The 21404-nt window shown below is 49.7% G+C and overlaps 1 protein-coding gene across 2 annotated transcripts in view; it reads right to left on the reverse strand.

Moving 5' to 3' along the window:
- Positions 1-23: 23 nt before the first annotated feature.
- stag1a (stromal antigen 1a) overlaps positions 24-21404 on the reverse strand; it is a 29051-nt gene continuing 7670 nt past the window's right edge. Inside the window, exons 2-34 of one of the 2 annotated variants that reach the window (XM_048988835.1) lie at positions 13299-13499; positions 12898-13012; positions 12509-12661; positions 12329-12425; positions 12145-12221; positions 11798-12002; positions 11499-11650; positions 11323-11396; positions 11115-11238; positions 10918-11016; positions 10272-10351; positions 10066-10173; positions 9304-9418; positions 9026-9143; positions 8807-8910; positions 8572-8664; positions 8397-8486; positions 8058-8261; positions 7800-7870; positions 7586-7673; positions 7414-7494; positions 7190-7282; positions 5435-5609; positions 5108-5247; positions 4924-5025; positions 4552-4700; positions 4278-4406; positions 3973-4178; positions 3640-3811; positions 3167-3280; positions 2804-2918; positions 2231-2311; positions 24-1930 (exon numbers count right to left, since the gene is read on the reverse strand). In XM_048988835.1, coding sequence (XP_048844792.1) covers positions 1907-1930; positions 2231-2311; positions 2804-2918; positions 3167-3280; positions 3640-3811; positions 3973-4178; positions 4278-4406; positions 4552-4700; positions 4924-5025; positions 5108-5247; positions 5435-5609; positions 7190-7282; positions 7414-7494; positions 7586-7673; positions 7800-7870; positions 8058-8261; positions 8397-8486; positions 8572-8664; positions 8807-8910; positions 9026-9143; positions 9304-9418; positions 10066-10173; positions 10272-10351; positions 10918-11016; positions 11115-11238; positions 11323-11396; positions 11499-11650; positions 11798-12002; positions 12145-12221; positions 12329-12425; positions 12509-12661; positions 12898-13012; positions 13299-13327 — 3777 coding nt within the window. In that variant the 5' untranslated portion in view covers positions 13328-13499 and the 3' untranslated portion in view covers positions 24-1906. Of the gene's footprint in view, positions 1931-2230; positions 2312-2803; positions 2919-3166; positions 3281-3639; positions 3815-3972; positions 4179-4277; positions 4407-4551; positions 4701-4923; positions 5026-5107; positions 5248-5434; positions 5610-7189; positions 7283-7413; positions 7495-7585; positions 7674-7799; positions 7871-8057; positions 8262-8396; positions 8487-8571; positions 8665-8806; positions 8911-9025; positions 9144-9303; positions 9419-10065; positions 10174-10271; positions 10352-10917; positions 11017-11114; positions 11239-11322; positions 11397-11498; positions 11651-11797; positions 12003-12144; positions 12222-12328; positions 12426-12508; positions 12662-12897; positions 13013-13298; positions 13500-21404 lie in introns of both variants that reach the window. The other variant, XM_048988833.1, reaches the window with a different exon arrangement.

Below are 21404 nucleotides of genomic sequence, written 5' to 3' on the forward strand. Positions count from 1 at the left end.
GAGAATTTTCACGAAAAAAAAAATGTTTTAGAACAGTTTATTAAAGGGAACGTAATACATCCGCTTCAGGTCGTACAAAAGAAACTGTTTAATATTGAAAATGTACAATTTACAGGATTACTAGCAAAACCAATCAAGAAGAAACACTGGGAATATAAAACCTATTGGGACAGTTTGGGGGGGGGGGATATATATATATATATATATATACCCATGGTGAAAGTACCAAGATATGAAAGTCATTGTGCAGTCTACTATATAACTTTAGCTGTTCTGATAACACACTTCCGAGGACGATTACGACAGCACACTGCGACATGGACTGAGAGCACACAGCCTCTGCTGTTCCCCTACGGAGACGCGGCGGGCTGCCAGAACCCTGGCTATCGGTACTGCGCACGAGCCCGGGCCTGTCGCCCCCCTGTGGGCCTGTCCAGTTCGGGCTGCTGGTGGGGGAATGCACGGTGGCTACAATTTGGCAATAGGTCATTCGGAGAGAGGACCGTATAAACATTTGACAAATCTCACTTGATTCAAAACTTTATACTAAATCTACTAAAATTCAAAATACTTTAAACTTTTATTTTTTTTTTATTACTTAAAAAAAACCCAGGTTACATGAGCTGCTGTCTTCAGGGGTGGGGAACGGGCACAGATTCTGCATTTGGACTGCACATGAACGTCTGGTGGAGAACATGGAATGAAACCCATCTGGCTTATTGTAGCTGGGAGGGTGGGATATTGAAATAAAAAGGGGGTGATGTCATTGTACACACAGTTCAAGAGCAATCTGTGCCCAAAAGCGACGTTCCCTGCATCAGACTAACAATAACTATGCCTGTATGCGACCAACCACGTGACACCACAAAATTACATTTCAGTAGAGGAGTGGGCTGACACGTGGAAGAGGCAAAAAAAAAAAAAAAAAGAAAAAAAAGTGATGCCTGTTTGAATGCTGTCCATCCATCCATCCTTCCATCCATCCCTCCCTCCACTCACTTTCTGTAACCGCTTCGGGGTCACGGAGATCCGGAGCCTAACGAGGACGTCACAAGGCAGAGGATAGCCCACGATGGGGCGCCAACCCATCGTAGGTTTGAATACCGCATTGTACGTTACTCAGTTTTCATTGTGGGGGGGGGGGGGGGGGGTGAGAGAGAGACAAAACATTACAAGTGAACTAACCCAAAGCTATACAGTGTTAAAGACCTAGGCAGCTGGTGGAGCAGTAACAACAAAACAAGAAAATCATCTTTAAAACATGTGATGGGGTATTTCTCTCCCCGGCATAATCAACGCAGTGGAATGGGGGTGGTTAACAAAGCAGGACGCCATTCCCCCCCCCCCCCCACCTAGTCTATCACTACCGGCTATTTCCACACGGGCAGTTAGCTAAAAGCTCTCGTACGGCACAGTGTGGGCGGCTCCGACACGAAACTCAACGTGCAACATCGAGCGAGACCAGGCCCAAATGTTTCGCACCTGTCGTGTCCCGATTATGCGCTATGGGCGCCGAATACGGCAAGACAGACCCGCCATCGAGGTGATATTCCGGTACGAGGTTAGACCAATGACCGCATAACCGCAAAGATGCCTCCCCCCCTTATCCGATTCCTGTGGATATAACCTTTTTTTTTTTTCAATTAAACATTACAAAGAGCATCCAAAGGCTTTTATAAGTGTGGCGCTCCTAAGACAGGATGGCACAAGCAATCATCACAGCGAAAAGCATAAATGGGAATATTCCTCCAGGTCCATTTTGAGATCAGCAGTTAACTGATGTTTTTGCTCCTGTTCTTATTTTTTTTTGGGGATTTTTTTTTTCTCCTCATTTTTCTTCCAAATATTTAACAGGCAAATCACAGTTAAGGAGGCCCTCTTGCTGGGAACCAGAATGGCCGTCTCTTCAGAACATGGGCATGGTGAATCCCTGCGAGAAATGAAGGAGGCGCAAGTTAGGACAATTTAAATGTGAAAAAAGTAACAAAACATATGGGACTGGGGTGGTAATCGCTTATGGGTCTCTGCGCCACTCTGACCAAGGACCCGCCTAAGCTGATAGGCCTGTCTGACACACCCCCCTCCTGTGCCCAATGAAATACCACCCTGACCACAGGCACGCCCGAGCTGATTGGCCTGTCTGACACACCCCCCTCCTGTGCCCAATGAAATACCACCCGACCACAGGCACGCCCAAGCTGATTAGCCTGTCTGACAGACCCCCACTTACCGAGTCATCCTCGATCATGGCCGCCGAGTCGAAGAAGTCTGGTCTCAGCTCTGCCCTCTCTCGTCTGTTCCTAGATGGCGGCTGGGAAATAACGACCGGGACAGAAGTTACGATTCCGCTGTCACGGCGACAGCCTTCCTCACCCAGCCTGTAACTACTCTGGGGGTTGTCGGCACATAATGCAAGAACAGCGTGACGCTGAGTCTGCACCTGAAACAGTGATGGACGGCGTCCCCACACACACCCACACAGGGAATAAAATCTCAATGCTAACAAGTGATATTCCTCGCGATCAGAGTACCGTTAAAGATGAATTCATTTTAGGACTTTGGAACAGGGTTCTGCTGGTAACCATACAAGGGCAGCAATCTCAGTATCCATGTTTATTAAGAACGCTCATACTGTTAGACTGCTAGGAAGATGGCTAACTAGGCCATTAAAGACCTAGATAAAAGTGTAGCTACAAAGGAGCTGTCTGATTTATAATAATTTATATTAAACATTCAATTAATAATAAATATTTTTGAGACAGCATTTTGCTAGGGAATACACAGCTGATGTAAACAAACTGACCAAGTCGATGACCATGGTGTCCTCAAACTCCTCGGTCATGTCCTCCAGCTGACCGCGGGATGACATCATCACGTCCTCGAAGATGGGCTCCGCGTCGTCTTCCATGAGGCCGCGGCTGTGACGCGTACAGACAGCAGGCTCTCACACCGCACCCGCACCTGAGCTCCCCCCTCCTCATTAACACCAACCCCACCCCGTCCCTAATCAGGTCTCCTGCTGTTTCGCTGTACAATCTTCATGTTACACAACCCTAAAAACTAAAAGCCTGTCGATTCCAGGGGCCCTGAAAGGACTTAGGAGTGCATTATAATTTAAGGCTGACTCCTCATGTTCTGTAATCCCCGGAGGGGGGGAGGTACTTACACAGTCTGCCTGACTCCCCCACTTCGAGCCTTCATGTAGCTCATCCCGGTCCGGTCCTTCCTGTTCACCTCCTCCAGCTTCTGCTGGCTGAGCCAGGACATCTGCATCTGGGGGCTGCCAGGGCATCTCCATTAGCTTCCGCTCACAGTCACGCGACTTGGCAGTTTTACTGCTTAATGCGCTTAATGCGGCCCCTGACGCAATTAAGTCAGAAGTATTTAAACTGTGGGGTGTGCCCCCTGGTGGGGAGCGAAGGAGTTGCAGGGCGGCACAGGTGGGGGAAACAAACAATAGGACTATACGGTGGGGGGGTTGAAGGCCTCATACCTCATACGGAATTAAAACAGAATTAGGCAATTCAAGAAAATCAGAATGACTAACTTACACCGGCTAGGATCTGGCCAAGCGGCTGGATGTGGAAGGAGTTTAAAGGCATTGCTGGTACCATTTTCCCCTGTAAAGAGGCGCCTTACTTGTGGACATAATCGGACTCAGAGCCGGGTTCGGAGTCCTGGTCCGGCATGTGTTCGGCTGCCTGCCGCGGGTTCTCCCTCAGCACGGTGGAGGTCAGCTGTGGGGTCTGCAGTGCCCCCGGTGTCTGGATGGTGTCATTGCGCATCAGCCACGAGCCCTCCACGCTCTCCTCTGCTGGATTAATCATGCAAGATAAATTCCCGTGAGACCATGAAGGTACGTGGCCACTTTAAGGTCACGGGACAATGGAGATGTGAGGGGATGTCTGACGTTCTGATGTATGGAGCGGGCGAGCGGCGCAGCCACGTGGTCAGGCAGACGACGCCTCTCACCGTCGATCCTCTTCTTGTGCAGCGGCGGGCGGCCCTTCTTGCTGCGGACGGAGCTGGCCTTGCTGCTGGCCCCGCCGCTGGTGACGGAGAGCCGGTCCTCGTCGCCGCCGGTCAGCAGCGAGTTGCGGTAGGAGATGAGGGGCAGCCAGACGTCCTCTCGGCGCTCCATCATCTGCTCCGTCAGGAACTTCTCCAGGTAGGAGTGGCTGACGGAGAGAGAGGTGAGACCGTGCTAAACACGACGGGCACGGATGGCACCTTGACAGAGACTCTCATTGCTTAGACCCGGTGTCAGGTTCACTTACACAGTCTTCTTGTCCTGCCGCAGGAGCTTGGAGGAGAACTCGCTCAGAACCTCCAGAAAGGCCAAGTTGGGTGGTGGATACTCAGCCCCTTTTGGATTCTGATATTTGAAGGCGAACTCTATTCCATCCCTAAGAACGGAGAACGCAAAGTTTGAGGAGATGTTCCTCATGATTCCTGAGTCACACCCACTTTGTGATAAACATCTGTCCTTGGAATGCGGGAATGCCGACAAACATCTGGGCTCGGCAGCACGCAGAAGGTGCCTCCACTCACTTGTGAAGTGTGGCCACAGCCTCCCTGGTCTTGATCTGGTCCAATCCGAAGGTGAGAGCAAAGCGGCGAGCCAGTTCCTTGATACCACTAACGTGAGAGGACGTCCTGTCCAGGTTGGGCCCCTGGTCCTGAATGAGCTCGTTGAATAGCTGCAAGAACAAGCGGCAATTTCTCATGAATCGTAAGGATCTGAATACTGATTATACATAAATGTCCCAATCCATTCAGTAGACCAGTGTTTGTCAAACAACTGTTTGCCCAGGCAATTGGGAATGAGCAAAAACATGGACTGTCTAGGGGTCCCGGAGGACTGGTTTGACAAACACTGCAGCAGACCAATGACAGGCCATCGCTCCTGTCAGAATCGCTCACCTGCTGAAGGCTGAGGATGAGTGTCTTGGCACACTGGATCTTGTCCGTTTGCCGGGTTTTGCTCAGAGTCTCTTTGATGATGTCGCCGTAATCGTTGTAGTACTGAAACGAGGAAACGAGGTCAGACGGCGTCCAGGCGTGTTGGTCAACCGCAAGAAATGGGGCCGGGCAGCTTCCAGCTCACCTTCATGTAGTGTTTGAAGATGTCCGCAGCGGCCGGCATGTCCACGATGTCGTAGATGATGAGCTTGCTGAAGGCAGCCAGGAGGTTCCTCCGTTTGTGTAAGGCCTCGATCTTATTGGCTTCGTCCTCTTCATCGCCCTCTGTTGGCCCCACAATGGCATAGTCACCACGCAGTCAGATCTCACAATCGCAAATCTCCAGGTATTCATAGCATTTCCGTTTGCCTCCTGGCCGTCTGCTAAGCAGCATTAATGCAGGATTCCCGGGGGGGGGGGGGGGGACACTGCCCCAGGCCCGGACAGCTCCCATTGCGGTAGGGGGTCTTACCCATGCTCTGGCTCTCGTCGTCCTGGTCGATGAAGACGTGGTCCAGGACGAAGCTGAGCAGCTCGTTCTGCAGCTGCGCGTCGGGATTGAAGACCAGCGGCTGCAGAGCATCGCGACCCCCGGTGGTCAGCTGGTGGCTGAAGATCATCAGCAGGTCACACAGCAGCATAAAGGCCTGCGGTGGGAAAGCCATGGAATGGAAGCGCGATTATTTTCCGATTCCGGCCGAGTATCTAGCCGCATCTCTAAACTGGTTGGCAAGAGCACCATGGGAACAGCCAACTTAAAGATAAACAAGGTCCGCCCACTCGGTTTCCAAGTGCGCCACCTGGTGCCCATGGACAGGAACGCAGTAGCTCATCATGACATTTCAACAAGCAAGGACCATGAATAATTGTAGGTAGGTAGTTGAAAGCTTAATACCATGGCACTGCCAGAACTAGCTTCAGCCAATAAATACAGTGACAGAACTCTTCAGTCGATGCTTTAAGGCACAATAGGCAGAACAGCCCAACAAATCTATGCTTTATCGTCAGAGGGGAGCTACAATGTTGACATGATGATGGGGGCTCATCCTTTAATTAACCCTCTGGGGTCTAGGGGTGGGGAACACACTGACTGGGGCATGGTCTCACATTTCATTCAATATTATTGACTTAATTCATGGCAAATTTCTTATATATTTGTTTTGGCATTAAACTCATCTTAACCTTAGTGTACTTTGTAAATGTGTCAGATTTATGTGAAGTCTGTAATTTGACATCAAAAGTATAGACACTGTAAAATGCAGTTTGGAACACTTGCAGAAACATTATAAAAGGTACATAGTAAGCAATGGTGGCAGTTTGTTTTGATCCCAGATATCTGATCACCAGAGTCTTGGCTACATGAAGATGAGTAAATGGTGTAGTTGCAACATTCAGTTGGATAAATAAATAAGAAAAACCTAACATTTCACTATTTCTTGGCTCCTTTCATTGAATATGTAGCAACTTTCATGTGTATGAATGAGCCATTCACACCTGGCCACACCCTCCCGCCCCCCCTTTAACGGCGCTGATGGGGATGTATCTGGATCGTGTTTCACTGTAGCATTGTTCATCTACTTACCATGTGAATGCGATTTGAATACGCGGAAATGCAACTATTTAGAATGCGGATAGCGATCTTCAGGTGAGGGGTGGCGCTACACGCCCCCCCCATTGCAGGTAAAACAAAGAAAGGGGACAGCTTACTTTTTTGTCGATTTAACCTAATTTTAAAAAGTTTAATACTTCCGACAATTGACGTTTTGAAGACAGATTACAGATTTAGTCAGCGTTTTTTTCCATGATTCTACATGAAGATTTCGGTGAGATATAAACTGAAATAGACGCGAAAAGTGCGCTGCGTCACCGACGACACTCTCCACCCCAGAAGGTTAAAAAGCAGGGCTTGTGTGACATACATCGGTGGTGCACTGCTTGCTCATGTCGTGTTTTGAAGGAAAACACCAGTTTTCTGTAGCCATGAACAACAGTCAAGGCTTACTATGAAAATGATATATATATATATATATATATATATATATATATATATATATATATATATATATATATATATATATAAATAACAGACACCAGTCTTTTTCAATTCGCCCCTAAAAACATATTTTGTTTACAGTCATGCGATAAGCTGGCTAGTGGTAGAACCAGCTGGGCAGTCAGACTGACCACCTAACGGGAAACGCGTCAATGTGGAGGAGTCTCGACTCACCTGTTCCTTCACAGGCGTATTGACGTTGGACAGACACTGCTGGCATACAGCCAGGAAGGACTTGACAACCCTCCGCAGTGCTACAAGGTCATCCTGCATGGGGGGGGGGATAATTATTAAATACCATCACTAACAATCCAGACGGAGGCTTCAGATCGAAATCAATACACAATCACGCAGAAACGTCTACACCACAGCCGACGTTGTCAAAAAATTCAAGGTACCTTAGTAGGGGAGCCTTCGGTGATCTTGACTAGCTGCCACAAGATTGAGTAATGTGAACACTGCAAGGCCTGTACCGCAATCTGTACAGGAAATAAGACGGGGTCAGAATATAAAGGCTAGCGTTCGTCGACCAATTGGCAGCGTCCGTCCTCATGCCGGGTCCCGCCTTACCTGCTCGGGCATGGAGCCCTGCTCGATGCCGGTTTTCAGTAACCTGTAGCAGTTCCCGAAAAGGTCCCACCTGGTGAGATCATGGGCGCTGCAACGAGAGGAAGGAGTGAGTGGCACGCGATCCCATTACAGCCATTACAGAGAAGAGCAATCGTCTTCAGATTCATTAAAAACGCAAGAAGAGCGACTTCTCTTTGGGGGAGAAGGGGCTTACTTATGGAAAGCTGTGAGCCTCTTGAGAGTCGAGAGGACGTTGTAGATGTCGTCGTCGTCCGCCTCTTCACCCTGAGAGACGAAGATGACGCTTGAGATTGAAGGCAATCATCTCAGAGCCGGGCTCCCTCGTGAGTTCCCCGTAAGATCATCAAGTTGTTTTCCATGCTAATTATTTTCGCACAAAAATTACTTTTATAATTAGTTCCCAGACCAAAAACACAAACCCCGCCCCCAAATAAAACAGCTCCCCGTGCACCTCCTGCAGCAGGTCCTCCACGGAGTGGCTGAAGCGGTCGACCATCTCGTCGATCAGCTGGCTGCGGGCGATGTCCACCCGGTTCATTATGGTGTACTCCTCGCTGCACAGAATGCTGTAGGTCTTACTGCAGGCCTCCAGGACCTCTGTCTCCGTGTGCTTCTCCACCACAAAACGGATCTGCTTCAGCAGGGCATCTAGGTGCTATGGGGCAGGGACAGGCGGGTGGGGCGGTCAAAGAGATTTGTATACCTCTCCACATGCTTGACACAGAGAGCCTCCAGCAATGATACTGGCTGCACAATCACCCACATGATCCACCCAAAAAGGGGCTGTTACCTTCTCCATCCGCCCAGCACTGTACACGTCAAGGTCGAAGAAGGTGGGGATCTGCAGGAGGTTGGCTACCTTCTCCGCATCTGCCTGATACTGCGTGGGTCACATGAAGTCAGCATGAGGAAGTGTCAGACCACCCCTGGAAGCTAGAGGGTGCGTGTCAAACGGACGCCGTTACCTTGGAGAGCAGCATGGGCAGCGCCATAATGAAATGCTCGGTTAACTTGTTTCTGTCGTCGATCTGAGTCTTCCTCTCTTTCGCCGTCAGAACCTGGAGAAAGGAGATCATTTGGTCACTTCCAGTTCTCTCCCAGGTGTGCATCAAGTATTTCAATCCTGCGTTCTTTACCCTTTGGTTTGCAAACTCGGAGAGAACAGTGCCCCCTGGGGGGCGGCAGAGTACAGTGACTCACCCTCTTTCCCGTCCCCCTGCCGACTGGAGGGTGGGCCTCGGCAGCCTGGCGGATGGTGCACACCGTCAACTCGATGAGGGCACTCTCTTGGCGGTCAGACAGGGCTGTGGTACAGGAGAGACAAAGCTGTTAGGACAGGGGCCAGTAGGAGGCCGCTGGCCTTCAAACATGCTCCTCACATGCAGACGGGGAGCACAGACACACAGCCAGCCACGGTACCTTCCTCCCCCTGGACGGGCTCCTCCAGGAGCAGTTCGGTCATGCACTCCCAGTCCTTAAGAAGCTCCTGGGAACTCTCCCACAGGCTGTCTACCAGGTAGGCCGCATGCTCGTGGAGCTGTCAGAAGACAAATACACACTCGATAGCCATGGATGCAGAGGGGTGAATGTGGGCACCTCAGCCAAGGCGTCCGTCCGATATAAACAAACATGCACCAAGCGCCTCGGCATCACCTGAGCCGAGTTCACAGACCCAGACGTTCCCCAGCATTTTCTACCTCGCTCTCCAGGAAAAAGAGCACCAGCATGCGGATCAGGTTCCCGTTGGGGCTGTTCCTGCCCCGCCGCTTGGCCAGAGCCTCTTCCGCCTGAGGATCATGCCGGCTGAACAGCCTGGAGATGGAACATGTGCCAAGGTCACGGCGCGGACGCCACATGGGCACGCGGCACCCCTTCAAGTAATTCACCAAAACTCCCAAACAAACGTTTGACAGATACATACAAGGTCGCGAACCACAAACTAGGCCTGGGCACAAGGCAATTCACACATCGTATTCATTTGCTGGCATAAAAAAATTTAAATCAGTCTTGAAAGGAAATGAAGCAACATGAGCCTTAATTGCCATAATTAGTTCTCGTGTAAATTATAGCGGAAAAGCAAAGCAAACATGTAACCCCCTGAGGTTCTGATCGTGGCAGTCAGCCCGGGACCTTCCAGAACATCAAAAACGACAAAAGGTACACCAACGTTTAAGAGTCGTTAAAAGCTACTCCGGTTGTTTTGGTTGAATGAGATGCCAGAAACACATAAATTCCTCCAGCCAAAATACGTGTGTAAAGAAACTAAGTCGGCTCCCCCAGGGACAACCCAGGCTTTGGACCCTGAATGATAAACAGCCGGCTCTGCATAAAAGGCATTTACAAGCACGCTTATTGATGCAGCCTGGCCAATAGCTGGCTAAGGAATCGGGGGCAGGGTTGGGAGCAGGAAGAGCCCCCACCCAAGCCATTAAAAGCCGCACCCACCCCCCAGAACTCACTTCCTGTGCAGGAACTCTCCCGCAGCGACCGCCACAGGCCTGTGGGCCGAGTAGACCAGGTGATATACGTTCTCGCAGTCCTCGTTGGACAGGGCGTCCTCACTGCCCCTGGAAAGAGGCGTGACGAGGGCGGAGTCAGGGGTGCGGAATGACCTGGCACACACAGGGGCTTGAGTGGGGAGTGGGCATGCTCCCCGGTGACTTACTGCAGGATCAAGGTCACCAGCCTAATGGCCTCCACAGCGACGTCGTACTCCTTGTCGAGTGTCATGGAGACGATGCGGTCCTGGAAGGGGACAGGAAACACCAGCGTCTGAATGATCCCTCTAACATTCTGATGCAAAGCACACACTGTTCAAATGGACCCGGTGTTCATTGTGTATACATTCATCATCCCTGCAATTTCTATGGACTCCATCTTCCACCCCTGATACGTGGAAACGAAGCGTTCATTCCTTATGGAACTGCAGGGGAATTAAGATATTCCGCCGCAGGCCAGGCAACTGAACAGACCAATTTGTAAGCAGAAGGATGAACTGAGCAAAATCCCCCCCCCCCAAACAAAATAATCTGAGAAATGCAGCCAATTCTGCTCATTCGATGTGCAGTTTATTACACTTAACACACCCTGCCAAAACATCAGCCTATTATATTAGTGCCAAAAACGATGAATTGTGCCTATGTTACGGACAAGGCGCTTTTTGTGACAAAGCATAGTACCACCATCAGGCTACAATCACCTGAAGCACAGCACCGTTCAATCAGACATTCAATCTTTACAATAACAGACCGAAACTCTTTAGGATCAATACTCCCAGGTGCTGCCAATCACACTGCTCCACACACCCCTACCTTGAATCTGTTGGTGAAGAGCTCTAGCTTCGGAAATAGCTCCCGGTTTGTGTAGAGGTTCTGCAGTGCTTTCAGACACTTCAGCCGGACTTCACCTTGCTGTGGAGACGACGCCACAGGGACGTTAGCTCAAATCCCCCCACATTCCCTAAAAGCGGAAGGTCACTGTAGACGACCTCGGGTCTGTTCAGACGTACCCTGTCGTGCAGCGTCCAGCCCACGTACTTCAGGTAGCTGTCGTTGAGGAAGGCGTCGCTGTACATCTTCATCCACACGCCGATCTCCTCGATGCAGATGGCTCTGATTTCGGCGATGGCGTCCCTAACAAAGTGGGCGGAGAAACGTGTCGGGCGGACGATCTCTCACTTCGGCTCACGATCGGACGCCGCTGAACGCTCGACTCACCTGTACCGGTGCACAAAGATGCCCTTGAAGATGGAGTTCATCATGTTTTCGATCTCGTCCTGGTTTTCCTGGAGCTGCAATTAGAGCAAGTTAAGTTTAAGGTTTAATATCATGGGTCAAGACCACCAAACACCCACAAAACCGAGACTGGATCAGAGGACCCCCTTGGACCCCACCTCCTTCCTCTTCTGAAGCAGGAGCTCCAGCTTCTCATTGGCCCGCTTGCCGACGATCTTGTTCCGCTCGGCCTCATACTGCCGCTGCGTGTTGTCCTGATGTATGCTCAGGTTCAGCGCCACGTTCACCAGCGCAGTCATCAGCTTCATGGCTGTGCGGGAGCAACATGCCATCAAGTACCTTGGCGGAGGGCTGCCCATCTAATAGGCTTTGCAGCTGACTCCAAAGGATGCGATACGGTAAAGGATGTCCGACACAAGCGCGATTCAGAGGAGCAAAGGCTTCGAGGATGTCTCACCTGCAAGGGTGCTTGTGTGCCGGAAGGCACGGACTTGGGAGTCGGACAGGCCCGTAAGCAGGGAGATGACCGTGTCCATCATGTACTCGTCGTAGATGATGCTGTACTGACACTGTCGGATCAGCACCCCGATGAACTCGCAGAAGTTGTAGCGGAACTTTTTCCACTGGGGCCCGGGCATGGTAAGTGGATAGTCACCACTGTCCTGAAGACGGTGGGGGAGACATCAACAGTCAACTACTACTTCGAAGACACTTCTTTCGAAACTGGTGTCCCGCATCCCTAACTACTTCAGAAAGTGATGCGAGGCAGTGCATTTCAGTGCAGTGCAGACGGGCATGCGGTACCTCATCAAACTCTTCTGTCATCTTCCGGATAATCTCCGCGTTTTGCATGTTTCGGAACATCTCGATCCTTACAGTGCCTGCGAGTACAAAACGGAGAATGAGAAGAGGAGCAGATTTCACAGAGCAACCGACGCTTGCCGAATTTTCCACGTAGGGGAACTACTGACTGAGGGACACCGATCACCTTTACAGCCGGAGCACTGGATGAAGAAGTTGATGAGATCCAGAAGAGCTATGTCTCGATCGTGCTTGTAAGACTCAATCCAATCATCCACCACTGACTGCAAGACAGGGAAACAGGAGTAAGGGCTAGAATGGCAGCGTGTGACAGGAAGCGCGGCGATCGGGCAGACAGAGGAAGTACCTGCATGGCACTTTTTCCCAGCCGGACCACCTCGAACAGGGTGATGGCGTCCCCTTCGCCGTTCTGCTGTGCCACGCCATTCGGCTTCCGGCCCCGCGGCGCCCCCGACTGCGGCTTGTCCACTGGGGTCTTTCTGGGCTTCTTATTGGCCGTCTGCAGTTTCCAAGGAGGATGCGTGCTGGTTAAGAATCTTGTCACAAGTGCAAGCAGACAGGTGCACGCAAGCTCTCCACTTCTGGCTGTTCTTCCCGCGTCTGGATATTAAACAGCCATCCAGCTCCACAGATCACACACATCCAAACCCCCATCCCAAGAATTCCAGCCAAGATAAACAAAGCAAAACAGCATGAACCGGCACCCCCGGCAGCCGACGAAGCGGCGAGTCGTACCGGCGGCCGGCCTGGTCTGCCCCTCTTCTTCTTGCCCTTGACCTCGCCGGTGTCTTCCAGTTCACTGACACCCAGGCTGACGGCCTCCGCTTGGCCTGGCTCGTTGGTAGAGTCCCTATGTGTGTATGTGTGTTGGCACAGGTTACTTATGGTCAGGACGGCGTGCGCATACATGTACACACCTAGGAGGCCTAGCGTAGCGAAGACTAACTCTATGGTCCAGATAATATCCAAAATATAAGAATATTACCATAGTATAAAAATAATGAAAACTGCCACTCACAAAAATGAACGTCTATAAGTATTCTAAGACAAACAAAGTTGCAGCCACACAAAGCCAAACCCATTAAGACGTTCAAAGAAAGGGGGCGGAGTGGATACGATTTTAAGCGGATACTCACTGCAATACTGGCAACTCCGATGTAATCATCGTGGAAAGCTTCTCCCCCCCAGCAGCTTCCTGCAGCCCTTCCGAAGTACAGCTGTGTTTTCTGGGAGCCTGATCAGGGACACACAGCCTTTGTCTTGGTCACTGGTAAGGATGTGCAGGAGAAGTTGTCCGGGTCTCTCACGTCACCTCCAGGATGGTCACATCACACAGCCTGCGCAAAGGTGCACAGAAAAGGGGTTCCGGTAACTCCCAGCTGCGCGTAAACTCCGCCAACGCAGCTACCGCTCCCCCTAAGACCTAAAACTTTCAACTGATTCAGCATTTCCCCAATACAGCAATTGCAGGTACAATTCAGAACACACCGGCATATACGACAGCATCAAACAAACACTGCACACACTGCATGCACGAGACAAGTGTCACAGATTCTTCTAAGCACCTTCAGACACCAATTTTCCAGTCAAGCACATGTCTGGTTTTCCCTCCGAGAAAGAAATCGAGACGGGCAGAACAGAGACACCAACTGGCAGTTCACTGAACTGCAACCATCCAAATCAGGCAGGAAAAAAAAAAAAAAAACTTCTCCAGTCATTAGCATACTTTTACCTTCAAAATTTTAAAACAAAAATGATGAGCTAAAGTCGAGTGTTTTCCCCCCAAAACTGGTTTAACTGTATTATAATCTGACCTAGTTCAACAGACAGTATCAATGAACACAATGACACTGAGCAGTTAAATATGCATGTACAGTAGATATCCCCAGTTCTCCCACATGAACACCTAACAAACTACAATTGGGTGGAAGGGATTTTAAAAACTGGGTTAATGGGGAGTTTGTCAAAGAGAGAGAAAATGTAAATATATGTACAGAATAAAGTGAGGGAGCAGCAGAACGTAAAGCCAAAAAAAATAACAGAAGGCTTTTTCTTTTTTACCCCCACCATCAACTCTAAACCCTAAAAAGAAGAGACAATGAAATAAACCGAGGTGACCAAATACAGACAGTCAAACTTACATGGATGTACGATTGGCCATTTAAAAATTATCAATGAACAAGGTTTCTGGCATGACCACTGGGGGCAGTATAAACCACAAAGTATTTTTACAAAAAGTAACGGGAATCACAAGTTAGCCAGGTGACAATGGCTTTTAGAACTCTAACACTTGCGGCAGGACATCAACCCCGTCGTTTTAACGTCCGGCTTCATTTTTACCACAAATGTCTTTTTTTTAAAACAAGCAGTTTTGGTGCCTTAGCAGAGAACGAGCTGAAAGACATTTGAAAACTTCGCAAGGGCAACAGTAGGGGGCAGGCTAAGAAAGTTTTAATTTAAAATGTCATCAGCCCACATGCTGCCTGCGGAAAGGACCTTGGTCCATGCCGGTATCTCAGAGGTGAGAATTAAAGTATGGCGGTGAGAGGACCACAAGCACTGTGGCTCGGTGCCGGCACAGGGGAATCCCCCAGGGCAATCCCTTGACGTGTCAGACGCACAGTATGAAGTCATTCCCACAGCATCAGTGTGCTGTGCGCCTGAGATAGCACCCGTAGTCCCAACTGAGAGTGAGAAAGCTCTTCCATTCCCCAAGTGGGGGGAAAAGGTCGCAGTTCCTTCGGGTTACAATTTCAGCGTAGCCTCCTTTTTGGTTTCTATATCATTAACGCAAAAATTCCCGATGGAGTCCAATGCACCCATGAAATGAACCCTCGTCACAGTGTGGGGGGGGTAATGTCTAGGCAGCCACTAGATGGCTGTACACAGCAGGTGGAGGAGCAAAACAAAAGTTGAGAGTTGTTTTCTCTGCAGGTGTGCAAGACCCCTTGCATTCTGCATCTGACAGCGACGTGCTGCTGTGGCAGCCGTGAGACGAGCCCTTCGCGAGCAGTGAGGATATGCGGCCAGGCTGGGCACTGATGGTGCCCAGGAAAACTGCTCCACCTTGGAGGGGGAGGAGGAGCCAGAGGGAAATCCCAGCCAGCTGAACTGACGGCCCAGTGTCACCCAGCAAACCCCAAATGACCCCACGTATTTTGGCTTGCCACCTTCAGAAAAGCCTTTTAATGGAATGGCGGGGGGGGGGGGGGGGGGGGGGCTGTTTACACTGGGGGGGGGGGGAATGACAACTCCAAAGGCATTCTGCCATCGCTTCTGGTTTGCTGGGCAGTCTATATTTAGTCCTCTCTGCCAGAAAGTGGCAGGCAGGCCAAGTCAGTTCACAAACATAATGATCAGCCCGTGATTAATGCTTTGAAAAATAATTAAATATAAATAACAGCTCTTGAAGGTAAGCTGCTTCTTGTACCTTAGAGGCAGGGTGTTGGGACGATCACGCAAAGCAGGATGGTATTACTCACGACGTTTAATCTCTCCATTCAGGCGCTGGGCTTGGTACAGCCATAACTGTCACCCACATGGCGTGTGTATGGGGGGGGGGGGGGTTTAGTGGGTCGCACCTTTCGCTTTGATCTACTCAAGCAGACATCGCCACGCAAAAGGGTGTGAAATGAGCAGAGCAAGTGATGACAGGGCCCACAGAAACCGCAAAGGATGCGATGGAGGGGTGGGGGTTTGGTGGTTCCCACGCTGCCCCAAGTCTCCTTCACGCACGGAGACGTGCAGGTGGCACAACCCCCCCGGGAGCGGTTCGAAGCGGCACCTGAGCCAGCCGCAGCTGAGAGATGCTGCCAAGGGGCCGCTCCTCCCAAACGTGCACCCCCGCCTTCTCCATTCCCCCCGTCCAGATTTTTACAAGCCCCCTCGACTCGCACGGAGATGCTCCACGCCAGTACAGACACGCCGTTCACCACAGCAGTCAGCTTCTGACGTTTTCGGCGAGGGCCGTTCAGAGTGGCCGTCGGCCAGAGAAGCAGAGTCAGAGCGGGGCATGGAATCTGAGGAGAGCGGAAGGGGTTTGGAGTTTGAGGAAATACTGTCATGGATCCAAAGCTTAGTATCAAAGCATCAAGCTGGACACACAGCAAGAATACAAGCAAAAATATCCGACCTCCTATCTGGGGACCAAACTAGACACTACCCTATAAACCCTGAATGGAAATCATATACTGAAAAGAGGTGATTCAGTCTGATTTCACCTAAATGCAGTTGTTCATTTCATTAAGGTGCCATCAAACCGTGAGAATGCTCCTACCAAAGTGATGGATTCATTTCACAACTGCCCCTCGCCGTTGGAGGGCTCAATCCGGGTGATCGATGGCTGCATTTACAGCTGAGCATCAATTTCCACCGCTTTCCACTCCCAGCCACCCCCCCTCCACCCCCACGAATACTATCAAGCGAGTCATAATGAGAGCAAAGTCTCTCCATTCGGACATCAGATGGGATCGCTGTACTATAATCAGCCTCGTGTAGCGCTTTGTGTGCAAGACCACAGGAGGGTCAACTCCACTGCTTTCTTCTTAGGATGCAAATATAAACACATGGAAAGAAGGACTGCATATTTAATTTTGTTAATGCTTAATCCAGGTAAGAATAAAACACCTTTAGTACCTGATACGAAGAATCAGCACCATCAGAAGAGTCAGTCAGATCGACAGCATCTATACCCCATCTCAAGCCAATGATTAATTGTCCTAAAAGTACTGGGGCTTCACCAGCCGCGCTGCCCCCTATGTGTGACAAGCAGAACTGCAGCCTCGTTCCGCTTTCCTACCTCCAACCCAGACGTACATGCGCCTGGCCCAGGAGTAGCGACCTAGACTTAGCAGTGCCGGCAATAGAACAAGGGAGACTGCTTTTCCGACTTCCGCCACCGGGGCATCCCTCTGGCGCACATCCAGATGAGGATGCGTTCCCACCCGCCTCGTTAATTAAGGCCCGCGCCTCATCATCCGGCAGCCTTATCGGCTCCTAACACCAGGTCGGCAAACACGCATTAAAGCAAATGAATATAAAATGAAGACAAACTGCTGGTTTGGCCTGCCAGCCTGAGAAGCCGCACCCCCAACGACCTATAAAATTCAGGACATTCAATTAGCGCCCCCACAGCCAGGTGCTGGGAAAAGGGGGACAATGGGGGATAGTGAACCAAGCAACTGGGCACATTACATCTTAATTAAAATACACCCACTTAATAATTAAGATAGAATAAAGTGCACCTTTGGAGTGATTCACTGCCATTATTAAATGGGCTATAGAAAATAATATAAAGGTCAATGTCTTAAAAAAAAAAGAAAAAGCGTAAAACATGTTTGGGCTGCTTGGCCAATGGTATGACATGCTGGGTCAGGACTGGTATATAAAGGGACAGCTGACATCAAGCTCTGGTTTATATTTGTACAAGTCTTGTGTTGAAGTGCTGTGTTCCTATAAGCCAGTTTCCCAATCGGGTCCGTGGGAACCCACAGACAGCCCATGTTTTCTGAGCGAAAATGTGGATGCTTGACTGGGAGGTCGGAGGGAGCAAAAACGTGGACCGGCTGTGGGTCTCCGAGGGCCAGATATGGAAACACTGCTACAAACTACTTAATATGGGCGACTACCGTTAGGTTATGTTACTGAACCAGCATTTCATGTTGCTGGTTGGTTGCCTGAGAATTTACCGTGCACTTCGTAAATTTATACGCATTTATATTTTATTACCAGGTGATTATGGCAATATTGCATCAGTCTCAAACGGGTTTCCCTACACCACTCTGGGAGTCGTCTATGTCAAACTACCATGGTTTCGGGCTATTTGAAGCAGCGGCAGCAAGTTCCCAGGTTGCCACAGGCTGCAGAGTATGAATTGTTAATAACCCTTTGTTCTGACTGCATGGATACAGAACACGCAATCACTTATTTACACACCTCAGCACTAAGTGTATTTATATCTGTGAGTAACTTTGTTAATTAGACTGGAGCCATTGTCAAATCACACAACTGTCAATTATGTTCCAGATAAACCCGTAATACGGCATTGTTTGCTGGGCTAAGCTCCGCTGGTGTTGGAGGAAATTGCCAGGCAGTCTAAAGGGTTTCTGAATCACATTTGAACTGATTCTGGTTTCAAGATACGATTATCAATTACAAACGAGAATATCTGCAGAAAGTTGAGATCATCGGATATGGTTCGATCGGTTAGTTCCTGCGACAGGACCTGAGCTTCAATCACTTAACACACAATGCAACACTGAACGATGCAGCATTTTCACGGCTGGCCAGCATTTGATACCTTAACTTAATATGATCTCTGTCAACAGCTAAATTATAGCTAACAGTTTAAGCCTAAAACCACAAATACAAGATATTAAAATTAGCAACCACATAATTTGCAACTGTCCTATGGCAGTAGTTTTCAGAGGTGCAAAGTCAGTGAGACGTGCCCACGCATCAAACTCGGCTCAGACCTTAAACCAATTACTTTGTCATCTTCACCGGCTACCTTTCCTGGAGACCACCCCCCCCCAGCCCACCCATCCAGCCTCAATTATTCATCCCTGGCGAAAGAGACGGGCATTGCGGATTCCTGCTTTGCTGAATAATACATGGCGTTCTGTCCAAAGTCATCAGCGTGATCGGAGTATGTAGTCAAGCACTCCCAGCTCAATGAGGTGGGGCAATGGACCATGAACACTGGAGGCACAGATGTCATTGTCTTATGTTGATTCCAGTACTGCCCCCCCAACCTTTACTACAAAGCAGTGAATGTTTCATAAACTGGGCAGAAGATTACCTTCTTCAGACATTCAAAGGAACCTTAAAAGCCAAATCAAGATGCCTGATTCCCATAAGGGTCCATTATGTCCTTCATGAGGTGAGCAGGTCCCAGATTTCATTGTACAGAGCTGGAAACGCCTGACAGTCAAAGATCAGGGCCTAACTACCTGGCTCCATGTGGAAAGGAGAGCCAGCGAAAATAACGGACTGATGTTTTTTCCACCTTTTGTTTTTTCCAACAAAAAGCTAAAAGCATCACACGGGATGTGCATAACTGTAGCTGATCGTACCAGTAATTACACACAGCTGGGGTAGCAGACAGAGGATCATTTTTTAATAATAATGATGAACAATAACAGACTTCTGATGACCTCCGATAAGTTAGTCAGCCCTGTGGTCTTCCCAACCATAACAGGAAGACGTTTCTCTCCCGTTACCCGGGGAGGGCGGAGGGACGGCCCTCGACATGACACATCGAATTAAAGCTCCGTCCCATTCCCACAGAAGTCGTCCTGGGACTGTACCATCCCTTCCCACCTCCCCCCAGCCCACTGCGGCTGCCAGGATCAAGCCCCGGGGCAGCGATGTCACAGTAATATTAGGAGCCAAAGTGGCGGCTATACAGCTGAAGGCACAGGCAGCTGACACAGGACATGCCCTGTGTAACGAGAGCCCCAGTGCATTGGACGACACGAAGTGGGCCTCGAAGCCGGAACGTGGCCACCGTCCTGTCCCACACCGCCCTCTTCTCTGGCCCACACGAGAGGCAAGGTCCGGAATGAAAACACGATCATACCAGCAGGTTAGATATACATCAACCGAACGGCTGAACGTCTGCAACCAAAAATAACCATAAAAAAAAACACGGGTAAACAAAATAAAGTAGAAGCAGGCGAGGAAAATGAGGCCGTATTAGGTTACATTATCTCTGCTGAAGCGCAAGATATTAAGGACGGCTGGGTGCAAACTAATATCGGTAAAGCAGTTACGCGGTTTGTAAATTGCCACTTTCCTGTTTGAGAGCAGCATTAGAAAGTGGAAAGGTGACTCCAGACCTCTAAACCGTGAGACCTCACATTTACATCTCCGAGATTTTACTGGGTGGGGGCAGGTAATACAACATTTATACAAATTGATTTTGGGGGGGGGGGGGGGGGGGGGGGGAATAGAGAAGTACAAAGTTGCAGACAGAGAGCGCATCTTCCAGCATGCAACTGGCTGTCTTGCAAGCTCCCCGATCTCTCCAGTGTGCTATTCTCTGTAGTCAGCCAATCAAATCAGATGTGGAGCTTATGACCTACAAGGGTTGCCATGGCAACGCCTGCCTTCTGGAATACATGTCATGCATGTTAAGTGCCTTCCAGGAAAACACAACCTCTCTCTCTCTCTCTCTCCCTCTCTCTCTCTCTCTCTCTCTCTCTCACACACACACACACACTATACCATTATCTCAGAAGATATAGATACAAAAATGAACTGAAAACCAGTGCGGGCTTAATTATAGAAAGTGAATACAAAAATAAATAAAACTGAGAAGCAAGGATCCATGACATCTTCCCAGGTATGAGACAGTAACTGTACAGTGCAGTATTCACTCAGCACTGGGATGTTTACTACACACTGTAGGGGCTCTGTGCTCATACACTCAGGGCTGGGGGATCAGGACCTTACTGTGGTGCGGTTAAGGGACAATGGCGCCACTAAATACAGTGCTATGTAAAACCCTTAACATGGACTAAGATACAGTAAACACTGATATGGACAGGATTAGGGGAACAGAAAATGATCAACCAACTACAATGGGGGTTGGTGGGTCCAAAGATGAACAGCTCCAAGACAAGGGAAGGGGCTGCCAGCCCCCACCACAGGCTCTAATGTTCCATGACACCCCCTGACCCCAAAGAGCTGGGAGAGGCCAATTATATACAAAAGACAATCAGGCAAACCAGGTGGCTGAGCGTGCTTCAGATTGGGAGGGGGGCGGGGGGGGGGGGCACTCATGCACTGTGCCCCTACAGGACAAACACTGAGCCAGCTCACCATTGAGGGTCAAACTGTGACTGAAAGCCCCCCCGCTTACCCCACCATCCTGTCTCCCCAGCACCATTGTGGCATTCTTTTAATAAGACCATTACATCACCACTGGTCCTATGAAGTCAAACCCCCACGACATGGTCAGCTGCCTACGATGGCCAACACTAAACAGAGGAACAGTGCCCTTGCTTTTGTGGATCGCCGTTGTCCATCCAGCTGACGCAGAGGGAGCCCGACATTACTGTCAACGTCTGTCGCATTTCATCAGCAATGCAACCAATAAACTCTTGCCTTCAAAGATATAAATACTGCCAGGAATATCATCCCGTTTTAGTATACAACAGAAATGGTATGCACCGGCAACCACACATGCCATATTGAATTTTGTTTTCAATTGCCTACTTCCTGACTCCACATTTTTCCTC

This window comes from Brienomyrus brachyistius, chromosome 21, assembly GCF_023856365.1.
Source record: "Brienomyrus brachyistius isolate T26 chromosome 21, BBRACH_0.4, whole genome shotgun sequence".
Lineage (NCBI taxonomy): Eukaryota > Metazoa > Chordata > Actinopteri > Osteoglossiformes > Mormyridae > Brienomyrus > Brienomyrus brachyistius.